Source organism: Athalia rosae, chromosome 1 (genome assembly GCF_917208135.1).
Source record: "Athalia rosae chromosome 1, iyAthRosa1.1, whole genome shotgun sequence".
NCBI classification, from domain to species: Eukaryota; Metazoa; Arthropoda; class Insecta; order Hymenoptera; family Athaliidae; genus Athalia; species Athalia rosae.
In genome coordinates this window covers 27,619,848-27,633,898 of record NC_064026.1, presented here as the reverse complement: position 1 = coordinate 27,633,898, position 14,051 = coordinate 27,619,848, and the positions used below count along the sequence as shown (strand labels likewise).

At 41.6% G+C, this 14,051-nt stretch overlaps 1 protein-coding gene across 2 annotated transcripts in view; it reads right to left on the bottom strand.

The window, feature by feature from the left end:
- The window catches only part of LOC105692426 (endothelin-converting enzyme 1), a 46,855-nt gene extending 40,206 nt beyond the window's left edge, over positions 1-6,649 (bottom strand). For both annotated transcript variants that reach the window (XM_020855994.2, XM_012411627.3), the window contains exons 1-2: positions 5,631-6,649; positions 2,613-2,835 (exon numbers count right to left, since the gene is read on the bottom strand). In XM_020855994.2, the coding sequence (XP_020711653.2) occupies positions 2,613-2,835; positions 5,631-5,870 (463 nt within the window). In that variant the 5' untranslated portion in view covers positions 5,871-6,649. The remainder of the gene's footprint in view (positions 1-2,612; positions 2,836-5,630) is intronic.
- Between the last annotated feature and the right edge of the window lie 7,402 nt (positions 6,650-14,051).

Sequence of the window (14,051 nt, the reverse complement as noted above, 5' to 3'; positions counted from 1 at the left end):
CTGATGTGCAGCTGCAGCTTCTCGCGTCACAAACTGAATTCCAATAGCTGAACGTCCTTGTAATATACCGATATATACGCGGTAAAAATCGACTCCATTACGTATCATCCGATTAAAATATATAAATAAATAAATAAATAAATAAATAAATAAATAAATAAAACGATCGCCGCCGCGATTTTTTTCGCTAATAATCCAAATGCCGGCGTCAGGGGTGTTCTAGCTGATACACGCGTACACGTGACTAAAATATAAGTGAAGAAAGCCGCTTTTCGTCATCAGCGAGCTGTAGGACTCTGACATTCGGCGGTTATGAAAAATAGAGCCGTTCCATGAGGATGAAGGCGCAAAAACAGCGGCGCCGACTCGCCTCCCACGCACAGACACAGATGCTACACGTTATACATATATTTTTTAAGTGTATCCAAACTCACCGCGGACGTTGCGCGCGTGGTTTGTACGTTTTGAGCGTAGGGTGTCCCAAGCAAACCGCGAGCGCCCAAATGTCTGCCAATTTTTGTCATCGTGCCAACCCTTATTTCAAGCGGTACCCCTAAACTCCCATTTTTCTATATAACAACGCAACAACCTCGACGCTTTTTTTTCTCCACTATTCTGTATAGATTTTCCCGTAAAACGTCTCAATACTCGTAGCTCTTCCTATTGCTTTTCGGAATGACCGCGGAATCGCGTTCGACCGTACCGTACAATTCTTCACACGAACTTCGGGCGAGCGAATAGTTTTGCTTCTAACGCCGCTGCTCCGGAAGCAAAAGCGTTCCGTTTGGAGAACAGATTTTAATTCCTGTTGCTTTCTCGTTTTTTCTCCTCGTTCTTTTTTTTTGTGTAGAGATTTTATCGTATAACGTACGTATAGGACAACCGGCTAGACGCGACGCTTCGCGACAAAACTTGGATTGTAATAATTGAATATCACACGTACTGAAAAAGCGATGTTCTCGTTTCGTGTAATAAAAGTAATGATAATATCATTTTTTGTCGTGGCTTAATTGCGGGCTGCGTGTAACTGTTGAAAATGTCGGGCTGTATAACTATTACGTAACTTTTAAAGAGAAATAAGAATCCTTTGAGCATCGCTCGTTGTACAAAATTCGCACGCGAATTTCAACTGAAAGTAGGTACGCTATTTCCTTTAAAGCTCGTTCTCGTAAGAAGGTATCTTTGTACGTATATTTCAGCATACAGGTATATAGCTGCAGGTTATACTCCGAGCTCATTCTCTGAGCTGATTTTTCTTCCTCTTCTAATTTTGTTCTTTCTCCCTCTCTCTTCCCTACTTCTTCTCCTTATTCCTCCTGCAGCTTCTATCCGGCGATAATTACCAGTCAAATATAAGCGGGCTTAATCATCATCCTCGCACGAAAGTTTTTCAAACTCCAATTTACCACCAACGCTCTGCCACCCTATTTCACCGAGGCTTTGTTGGTGAAGAAATCCGATGACGCGGAGATAGGAAAGAAGAATTCGATTATGAAAAAAACAACAGAAATATATACGAACGGTGATGGAAAAATTATTTTGGGGGACAGGCTGTACCGATTCCTGGATTTTTACTTTATGGAGGCTGATTTTTGACGACAGCTCATACGCATATATAACTGCTCTTTCCGCAATTGAAAAACTTCTCGTCTGCCAAACTAGAGAACTGCCCAACTCATACGTTGCCGCATAGTTAGATGAACTCGGTTTTCTAAATTATCGCGTACCACATACGGCTGAAAAAAATCACCAAAAATTTCGAATGACTTTCTCCTGAAATGAGAATAAAACTACCCCTGATCGACAAGGGTATACGCCACACACACCGGGTTGGCTCGTTCGAAAGATCCAGTCAAATATTTCGTGACCTGAAATAGAAGATGTGCAGAGAAAAATTTTCAGATACACCGAAGAGTTATTATTCGCATTTTTTTCAAACAGAAACTGATTTTTTTTCTCCACGCAAAAAGTTTTGCTGGCATGAAGGCAAACCCAACGATCTGAGGTTTCTGGATTTTTTTTTCAACTTTTGACTGAAAGAAATCAATTCCATAAATGGTTCTCATTATTATAAAAATGATCCGACAAATACTCATCTCTTTCAATACCACTTTTGTTTCGTACGCAAAACTTTTTCTTCAAGAATTTGACTGGATCATTCGAAATGGGCCACCAAACCGCTCCGGCTGTTGCACTAAGGTTTTCATGATCCGTGTGCAATAACAAAAGGTTGCAGTACCGACTTTTCGAAATTTCTGCACGAGCTAGAAACGGGCGAAAAAAAGAGAAACAGCCGCAGTCGGATACTTTTGAATAAGTCAAAAGCCGGTAAAATTTCGCTTAATGTTAATCCGGGTAAAAGCAGGTCTGTACAGCGGTTTTATATTTCGCGTACAAATTTTCCAGCTTCCCCCGTCTTTTATACCCTTTTGAAACAGGAGGACTAAAAAAGAGTAGCCAAAATAAAAGAGAGGATGAAAAATGGTGTACAAAAAAAAAAACCCGTGGGCACGGGGTGCGTCGCTAAATACTATTAGTCTTATTGGTAAAAAATTGTCTGTTTTTACACCGTGTACAACGTACATATGTATATGTATATGTACAATACTAACCTTTAATTTGGTTGTCAACGTGGGACTGGAGACCGTTGAAACTTGACGTCGGTTGCTGCGGTTCTCGATTCTTTCTAAATCCACCGCAAGCAAATTGATAAAAGTCTCTGCACGGATCGACGCCCCTTTTCATCGAGGCCAACATCCGTCGCGACGCTTCCTCGCAGACGGTAGACTCGCAAACACCCTCCTGACCCTCTCGGTCCCTCAGGCACACCTCGTCCTGCGTTGTGGCGAAACAAATGAAATTTATCAACTCAAACCCTTCTTCGCGATCCCTCGAAAAATTTTTTGCCTCTCTTTTTCCCGCTCTCATTTCGCTCTCCTCATTCTTCGCGACGATTCGATCGTCGTCTCCACGTCGCTGCCCTTAGACGAGATCGATCGCCATTATCAACCCTTCGTGTATGCGGACATCTTTTTTGTGTTCTTTGACTTCCTCAGGTTCCCGTACAGAATAAATTCGAAAGCTTTGGAAGAAAGGCTCGAATCTCAGAAGTGATTCGGATGAGAGGAATTTGAATGAGCATTGCAAATTCTTGTTACATTTTTCGGATCGGTTGTATCGTTAAAATGGCATCGTGATCGTTAAATGGTTCGAGTCGTCGTTGTGTGTATAAATGGTGGGGGGAGGGGTACGTAAAGGGTGTCGAGAGAAGGGAGAGTAGAACCCTGACCCAAAGGACGGTTGACATTTACCTCGAAACCTTAGCTCGGAATAGGGCTTCAACCCGCGAACTGCATATAGCGTTATACATATACCCAGATATAAGTCGTCGTTGAAAAACGCGAGAATCTGAAGCAGCTAACACAAAAGGACTCAAACCCGAGGGGTGGGGGGGGGGGGGGGGGGGAGGGATCGCTATCAAAAATCACCTCATGCAACTCCGAAAGAAACTAGTAGCGCGAGAAGAAAGATTTTTTCCTCACGGATCGAATCACTCCACAATTTTTCTTTTCTTTATCCTTCGTTCATTCTATAGGTTATACCTTCTTCATTCTTATTATACGTTTTTCTTCAAATTTTCTTCATCCTCACTTTTTTTATTCTCGCCTTTCATAGACCTCATAGACTTTGACAATATAATCCGATAGAATCTGAGGGTCACCTCGTGTCAATGACGACTATCATTTCAGAAACGTTATACTTATAGATTCTTTTGTCAAAATTTTCGAGTCCATTTGAGGGGAGATCTCTGTAAAATTCGCTGTAAACTATTCGAAGAAAAACTATTGTTGACAAAAAAAAATTGCTTCATGTGAGGAAAAAGTAAGACTATGCCTGTAAAAACTTTATTCGATTATAGGTAATAACGTATCCGGAAAAAAAATCGGATTTCGGAAAAAACTTTTTTGAAAAAGATTTGCGGCCTGCCATCTTCCATACGCATCTGCATGTTCTTAAAGTGTCCAGTAATTTCAAGTTTTGTTTAATAATGCAATAATTACACAAAGTGGTTGAGATAATTTTGGCAATGCCGCGGCCGGCACCGTTATGCAAATATGGTGACACGGTTCGTTGGTTGAATAATTATCAAAGTCCCCGTGTAATGGTACAATTTCGGAACAGTTCGCGAATCTCTCTCATGTCTACACCGCCGTACATATGGAAATTATTCGAACGTCGATGAAAAATAATTATTTTATAATCCCGGGAGAAAAGTGGCATTTTTTATGTTTCGTTTCATCGGAATTCGGTAGCCGTATAGGGTTGCACACATCGCAGCTGACGCACGAGCCGATCTATGACGAATTTATATTTGATAAGTGGAGCGGAACGGTAATAATAAATCAACGAATCGAGCGAGCGAACGAGTGAATGAATAAATGAATAAATGAACGAACGAATGCGCGTGTCGATGAAATTCGCACGAGTCCAATCGTTCGGATAATTCAACTGCAGTTCGTCATGACAGCGATTTATTAATGATTCCCCACTTACGTACTAAACGAATTATCGTCAATTGATTTCCAGCAATAGCTTTTCCATCAAAATCCACTTCGACGATCCCCTTTCGCGCGACGACAAGCGACATCGAAAATTCAAAAATCCACTTCAGCCTTGAAAACGGTCAAACTTTGGAGTAAATTTCGCGACAATTTTCGCTCGGGTTTAATGAGCTTGCAGCGCAACGTCGCTCCGCGTGATTCTCCTGAACGCGACTATCGAAAATCTGAAATTGATAATCTCTACGTACATTATACACGTAGGGTTTAATGTACACGTACACGTACACCCTGATAGGGATGATACGTACTGGGAGCGATAGCCATGCACGGACAGCTATGAGTGTATACTATACCTATACCCAGCGCTGACGGTCAACGTCAATTTCCTATTGACTCGATATAACAGGGGGAATTGACGAAGTTTCACATCGCGGAAATTAAAATTATTCTTCCAAATGACGCGCTTCGAGTTAAGTGCATCAAACACCACGACTCGCACGCGGGCGTTTTGTCTACGGTGATGAAAATTATAAATTTATGCACTCAATTGTTATTACTCTATAAAACGCCAATACCTCGCATCGTGATTTTCCGTTCCACATCGAAAACGAAAAAGTTTGAAATTTTGTGGCGTCAGTAAGTTACAAGTTCGGTTGACGAGATGCGCGTCGTGTCCTAAGCAGTGTACGCATACATGGATAAGTAACAAAGTTACGTATAATAAGTATTAGCTTGCAATATAACGCCGAGTCATCATTTATTCGGATCTGAATATATGTCATGACTCGTTCGCGTCACATCTTACTTTAGCTGCGTGTCCGATTCGATTTTCCGAAGTTTTTCCCGTCTACACTTTTACGGAGATTCGGAAGTACGGAGTAAAAAAGTAAATTAATTATTACAACAACCCGCATATTTCACCCCGAATTTCGTTGATCGAGAAACGACCTCTTTCCCTCCCCCGGTCGGTGTGTCGGCTCACGAATATATCGAGAAGATGGTACGGAACGAAAAGAAAAACTTGAGAGAGAGAGAGAGAGGGAGGGAGGAAAAGAACGGGCCCCTCACCTGCGGCGCGCATTCCCTCGGTTGTTCAGCTTCCGGTAACGTGGTAATGAGAAAAAGTACCGGACTAGTAACGAGTAGGCTGGTGACCAGCAGCATCGCCAGAGTGAGAAGGGCCTTGTGGACGGCTTTACTTCTCCTTAGCCAATAGCAGGGTACGCAGCAAACCCACGTGCCGGCTTGGGCGGGTCTTTCGACTTGAACCATCGCTTCTTCGGGTCCGGGTCCATCGTCGCCCACCATCGGTGTTCCGGTAACGGCCTGATGATGATGGGCCTGACCTCCATGGGACCCCGAATTACCCGGCGCGCACAAAGTCCGCGGGCTAAGCGGTAATCTAACACTATTGTCGCTTCGCGAACCACCGACACGGGCAGCACGGCCGCCCGTGTATCCTCGATTCAACGTACACAGAGCCACATTTGCGGGGGTTCCACAAACTGGCGCCAAAATTCTTTATTTTCTTTTATTTTATCTCTCTCTGTTTATTCGGTTACTTATTTCTCCGTTTATTCCATTGATTCCTTTTACTTTTTTCTCATATACCCTAAACTTTTGTATCCACAGTCTATGCTTCTGTACGGACTATCTTCGTATCGATCAAAATAGTCGTGACAAAGGACGATTAATTTCATAGGGAATTCGATACAGATTCCCTCGAAACACTCGCGATTCAGTTTTTCTTTATCCGTCTTGTTTAGCGTGTGATACACGGTATACCGCATTTTACATCATTGATAGAAATGGTCGGGTGAATCGTCAACGACCGCGGTCTTTTGATGGGGTAATTTTTTGGACTTTCCCATTTCGGTCGAAGATGCGGATACATTTGTATACCTAATGAAGATTGCGATTCTCCTAACAGACGGCAGAAACGAAAATGATAAAAACTATAAGGTAACGTTTTATTTGTTTATAACAGCTGCAAAGAATGCCTTAGATGGAACGAAAAATATTCACTCGTTATACCCTTGGACCCTGCTGTATCGCGGTACGGAAGGACACGCGGACTGAGGCGCCGTTCCTTCGAACGCTGGCGTCGCGTCGCCCGCCATCCCCTACTCCGGAGGTTTTCCAACCCCCGTGCGGATGGGCCACGCAGTCGCTTTCCTACGAATCGTGCAGAAAGGTTATATACAGATGGGAATATATACGTAATACATCCATGTACGGTGTGCGATCGCATCAGGGCGCAGGCTTCCCTGTATTTTCGTCCCTCGCACTCCGACTTTACTCCGATCTTCTCGTCTCCCTCTCACCCATCCGCGTTCGAAACTAGCGTCCGCTACTTTTCTACGTACATGGACACATGGATTTCTAAAACGTTACTTTACCGCTTTGTATCGAGGATTAAAAATGAGGGAAAGAGTTTCGCAATCTGCTATACCTCGATGCGGACCGTTCGTCCCTCCGTCTAACGTCGACGTTCAATCCTTCTAGTCCGATAGCTGGAGCGCACGATTTGAGCCCGTCGACCGTGAATAAGTGGTAATTAAGATCGTTTATAATTAGCTTCGGAGTTGAGTGATCCTCCAGAAGGGTCGGTATAGGTAAGGTGCTTTTAAAGAGGGTTTTTATACACCTATCAAATTCCTCCGGCACATCGCTCGGGTGGTGGGGCTCTCGGATTTTCAAAACCCCAAAAAAAAGGGGAGAAATATTTTTTATTTTTACCAAATACATTTTGGGGCGGAGAAACCTTCTCTCTTTATTATTTTCAAAGTAAAAATAAATACGCACTGATTTCGAATACTAAAAATTGGAAGTTCTATAAATTCTGCATCAAATAAAAGAAAAAAATGTAACAATTAAGTAACCTATTAAGGTACACCCAGAATTTCAACGCGATTGATTCACTACAGATCTTGATAATGGAGTTGCACGACCTTGAGGATAGTTCTTTAAGAAATTTTAATTTAGTACTCGTAGGTAAATTTTTTTCTCGCTTATGTCTCGCTAAAATCTCGGGTATCAATCGATACGTTAATTTGCAACGCAGTTTCAGGTTCTTTTTGTAACGAGTTGATACATACTTCAGAGCTCTCGAAATATATCGGCGTAAAACAGCTGGGGCATAATAAAAAATGCTGTAAGTATAAAGTAAATATGTACGTACGTATACCTCTACATCGCGTAGGTATAACAAGAAAGAACGTTAATTAAAATAACTCGAAGAAAGCTGCACGCTCCGAATGTATAAGCGCAGGGATATCGAATGAGTACCCGGTACGGTTTTTATTCGGTCACGCCGAACTTAATTTAATCTCAACGAGTTATTTAGAGAGAACCGAACCTTTATTCTCAACTTCACGACCTCGCCATCCGCGAACATCCACGTGAATATGATCCGAGTCAAGAAACAAGGGGTGCAAAATCACGCTGCAACGGTTTAATATTTACATTTTTTTTAAATCGCCTAGCTTTCGTCTTGCAAGCAACGGTGTAGTAGTTGGAAGCTATGATCGAGTGACGTCCGTGACTGAAAAGGCTTCGGACGAACGCGTTTTCTCATCGTGTGTCAACGCTGCTGTGCAGTAGGTACGAAGAGAAAACAGCGGTTTTTAAGCTCTCGATTACTGCCGAAGTAAGGGGAGGAGGTGATAACAACAATTTCAACATCAACAACAGCAGCAACAACGGTAGCAACAATATCAACGACGGTTGGAACGGTTCGGACTATTCGGATGTTCCAGCTAACATGTATTAAACGGCAATAGCTAATTCAGGGGGTTGTAACATACGTATACAGCAAACTACCCCTATAGGTAGCTATACGTGTTGTGCGGCTTAAGGAAATTAATCGTTATCACCCGGTTCGGGGTAACGTCGCATACCCGGGCTTCGGTATACACCTCGGCTAAGTACACGTAATATATTATACACACCCTGTATACATATACAATACACGCGGGGCAAAACAATCTGCGGAAGATCGAACTATACCTGCATACCGGTGCGGTTAGAAGAGCTTCTAAAATTACGGAATTCGTCGCCAATTAATTCGATAAACTCTACCTGTTACCGATCGCAAGTTCAAATTATATTCTCACCACCGAATTCCGTCCCCCGAGCATATTTCGATATCGAGTATCGTCTAAGACCATGATCCAGAGATCTCGAAATGGGATGAATTTTTCCTCCTCATTTTGTACGATCGAGACGTGAAAAAAAAAACGAAAAACGTGCATGTCCGTGACCGCTGACTTTGGGCTCCGATCCAACGTAACCAACGGAAAATCAGGCGATACCCTTCTATAGGTGAATTATTTTCGTCGCTAATATATGTATTTTCAACGAATTCATAAAGTTACGCAAATGCGCGTGTCAGAGATTCGAGTTCGACGACTTTCGATTTTTCTTGCCGATGTTCTCGACGATTCCAATTTAAAAAAATAAATCACATCGCCCGCGTACGCTGTTTTCACAAGCTGCGATATTATTCACGTTATAGGGTGGTTGTTGGAAATAACTCCGCGCGTACGTATAGCGGGGATATATGATCGTTATCGATAAGAAGCACCGTCGAGGACGAGGTAGTACCATAATCCAAAACTCAAGGGTACCGTACCGCGTTATATGCGCGTTATACCTGTACGCACGTGTTACCGCAAGGAGGTTCCTCGCATAGGAGCCGAACCGATGGGTGCGAGTGAAAACGCCCTCGGCCATTCGAACGTAGGGCATCGGACTGTCCTCTTCTGATCTTCTGGTTTACGGTCCTGGCCCGTGCCGGCTGTAGCTATGGGCGGTCCTAATCCCATTACGCGGGTTCGTAACGGATCGCCTCATATCGTTTTGCTAAAAGTACAATTTTCTCATAATCGTATGATTTTAGCGATTAGTTTAGGGGTTCCTAATCACGAAAAATCAAAATACATTTGCCGCAGGTGTTCATTCGATTTTTCGTAATATTCCACTTCGCTGGAGCGGGATTAATAACGGTCTGCCGATTTCTCGTACGGTCAGCCGAATTCGAAATCACTGCGTCATCGCGGTATCGCATATGGGATTCGGATTCATAGATCCGTGCTTTCGAGAATTTAAACGAAAAATAACGTTTCAACTTCTTGACGAAAAGAGAAGAGAAGAAATCGTGCGGTGCGCGAACGAAACGAATGACAACGATACCGCGCCTAATTTGAGATTATAAATTTTCGAAAATCTAGAACCCCAGAACCCCAAAAGCTGATTTGGCGATACTTTGATAACGACGAGGTCGCGAACGACGACGATAATTTCGACGCAAACATGTTCTAACGATGAGCAAACGTGTCGGGGATCGGGGGTATCAAATTTTTAAAAGTCGACGGAAGGAAGAGCCGGGAGCAGCGGGCCGTGTAATTCACGCAATGCTCAGTTTCCCAGGTTTCACAACACGTATTAGTTGGTAAACTTGTAGTAATAAAGAGAAATCCAAAACTCGTGGATCTGCCGTTAACCTCTGCGTACCGTAAACGAAAGTTGAAATGTAACGAGATGTAACCGAGGCGAACGGGAGCGAAAACCGAACGAAACTACAAGGGTCGTTCTGACCCCTGCATGTCCGAATTTCGATTGAAACCGAGCATTAATGTGAACAGATAAACGGATCACATTGTCAAAAGCGATACCAAAACGCACCCGTCAACTAACTACGTTTTATTTTATTCATTTTTATTTCACTTTTTGCTCCTGCGTCGGTCACCCTTATATTGATGTCCGTTGAAATGAAAATATTATAACAAAAACACGCAATAATTCTGTAAATGAAGAGGGATTAAAATTTTTCGAAAAATGTCGCTCTTCGTGTAGCGACGAATACCATAGCTCGATTAGCATGGTTTTTTTTCCACACAACGACCGGATCCCGTTGAAATGCAAAGCGAGTGAAAAGCAAAAAAATTCTGGCTCTCGACGGATGACGGGATGGCGAATTCGCAGACTCTTGTCTTTCCCAGTAATGGTTCGTACGTACGTAGGAGCATAGATGTCATGTCTATGGTAGGAGATTAATATCTCGGTACAAATGGAAATCCGGGGCGAACATCGGAAGCGTATATACAAGGAAGCGAATGTATCGTATATAATATATGTGTAAAAATATTTATGTAAATAAATGGCTCCGTGCGATGACGTACACCTCAGCTGTGACCATGACAACGATTTAGGAATGTTCCAGATATCTCAGACACCTTTCGCGGGGCTTACAATTAGACCCGCGATGACGTAAGACCACTCGATACACGGTTATAATAATTGAGTTAGTTTGCAGCTTTGCATATCGCCATTCGTGAATAAGGAGGTATACAACAAACTACGATTTTTCTTAAATCATTCAATATGTAACTTATACATCAGCCGATAATGCCGATTCGGATGAAATTAGAGAATCGCATGTTTCGCTACACCGATTGCCAAAAAACCAAAGGCATCGCGATAAAAAATTTATCGGTCTATAGTTTGCCAAAAACGGTGATGCACGCAACGTGCGTGTCTCAAGGGAGGAAAGAGAGAATGAGAATAGAAAAGAGAATTATTTGCCTCTTCGCGGTGGTCAAAAAAGCTCATGGTGGTTCCGTGCAGCGCGAAAATTATTGCCCACTGTGGCTGCCAATCACGTCGAATGGCAATCGATGTTTTTTTACTTTCGCCAGCTCCATGGCAATGATTGCAATAGCATCTGGCCGCGGTGGTTCGCAGGTTATACGAGAATTGGGAATAGCATGTTTTTCCTGGTTCTTTTTTCCTTCCATTTTTAGCGCGTGTGTTTTTCTTCCGGCGCCGAATCGCCGAACACGCGCGCCTGCGTGAATAAATATGTTCGTTTGTTTGAAGAAATCCCTCGAGATTTATTCGTTAGGCATGTATGGTATATTCCGTGCCAATTCGACCCGCGAGAACTGAACCTCGACCTTTTTGTCAGGTTTTCATTTTGAAGTAATTTTTGTTTCGAATCGATTCCAATTGTCCACAAGTTTTTAAACCAACATTTTCATATTGATCGATCGCATTTTCAAATCCGACAAGATTCGTCGTTGTTGAATACGAAAATTTTCAAACGATCGTCGATGTAAAGTGAATCGATTCTTTTACTGACTTTTGTCGAAACCCTTTAAAAAAAGTGAAAATAATTTTCGTCGTGTTAATTAAAATCGTAGAGAATCCGATGGAGATGAAGGTGAATCAGATCGTGGAATGGTCGTATTGGCGTAAAACGCCCCGTGTACAATTTTATATGTATAAGGTATTATACGTATTAAGAATCTACTTTCCTCGGGAAAATGTTTTAATCACCAAAGTTTCTTTTTTCTTAGGTTCCTTTTCCTCTTGTTCTTCTTTGGCAGCCGAAAAGTTAGTGAGAAAGGGTCGTCGATCATTGTCAGAAATTAAAGATTCCGTTGGTTTCCGTTTCGCCAACAGGACCCCTTGTCTTTTATACACGAGAAAAGGAATTTATGGACATACATATATATATATATATATACACAAAGCTGGGGTTTTTGCGAAAAAGGAAAAAAAAAGCTGGTTTCGAGAGTTCTATGTATAATACCGAAGGTAAAACTGTTTAATTAACAAAGTTATCAAAGGTTTTTTTCTCCGTCTTGTACCCCTCCCCCCCCCCCCCACTTTCTACCCATAGGTATACGTTTCACAAGTTCAGAGAAAACTAGATACGCCTTTTGTCGTGAAAACTTTCTCCTTGCCCCTGTTTTCTCCCAGCCTGCTCCAATTTAGTCCCAAAATCCCTTCTAGAATTCAGGACTTTTGACAGCTTCGTACATATAAATAACCTGAGCCACAGTTATCTAGATTTTATCCGCGAATGTGATATACCGCAAATCTCCGGAGGAAGTGTATTTATATAACAGACATTTGGTAGGATAATTGAGTTAGGAAAGACCAAGAATTGCAGAACCGAAACTGCAAGCTTTATGCTTTTATAGAGACTGAAAATGAGCTAACTTTTGGAAGCCTCCGTTTTGTTACCAAGATTATTGCCCGTATATACGGGGGACTATATTTTATCTATCTTAAGTTGGAAATAACTTTCCCCATGTCAAACATTTGTGGTACTTACATAGCGTGTGCAATGGCACATAAGATCGTAAACGTCGTAATACGACTTTTTACTTCTTGTAACTGCATAATGTCGTACATTCGTAATCGAGTTGCGAGTATGAGAACTTGATGAAAAACGTTGGATTCAAATAATAAGTTAATCAAAAAAAGAAAAAGTGACTGCGCCCTTCTGACTTTAAAGTATATTTTTCTGCATCGCTAACTGTATCATCGTCACATTAGGTGGGTTTAATGATCCTATACAATGCGTAAATAACAATTACCTGTCAGACATTGTTCTGCGCGCTTTACAGATAACATTTATACGTACGAACAAAAAAAAAAAAAAACTGACAAAAAAAAGAATCGCTCTCGTCTACGAAAGAAATATTCACCGATTTATACTCAAGTTTTATGAACTAGAAGTTGATTCTAAACACTGTGTATAGTATATATACATATACACATACACGTGAATATCGCGCGTGCTTCTGAGCCATTAATAATTTTATCTTTATTCTGTTTTGTTTTATTCATTCTAATTTTTTGCGCGTCTAGTTTCATTTTTTTGTAGCGTTTTTATCTTCTTGTTCTTCTTTCTTTTTACGTGATTTTCGTTGTTCGTTCCCAATGTTTGAACGTCGCCGCCTGCCTTTCAACTCTAATATATGATACTATAGGTAGGTATATGTGTAAAGGGACTATACTTGCGTATCAAGCTAGTAAATTTCCCAATTTGCATTTTATTCATACGCGATATGGTGTGTAGCTTCTCTTACATGGGTATACATATCAGCTGCATTATAAATACGTACACATGTTTATTCTGACGGACGCGAAACACTTCGATATACATATCGCAAGGTATACGCATTTCCCGCGAGAAATTATTATTACACGTATATGTATATGCGCAACGTAGATTTACCTGGTCCACGGTCCCTAGGCACAGGAAAAAAGGACTATGGAATAAGAAAAAAAAGCATAAGAATGCCGACTACGAATACATGAGTTGGATCTTTGACGCGATCACAACTATTTTGGGTTTTCTCATAATTTATAGATTTGTTTGAAAGGAATTTTTCAATTTTCAAGTAAATCGATCAATTTATTTTCTTCTCAGCATGAGAGCTACCGAAAGCACTTTAGCGTTGTAATTCGATACAACTATTTTTCACTTTATCATCGATTCTTTCCGAACGACATTTCGGCCATCGGAGATAATTAAATTGAATGACGATCCTTAATGTTTGTTCCGTTTTTGAAATATCAGCGGACGGAGACGTGGCGTGTGATTGATCGTTTTTCCATAAAAATAAGAATCCTTCGAAACACCGATCCTTCGAAGAAAAAAATGGCGAAATATTTGCTCGAAACATCATAAGA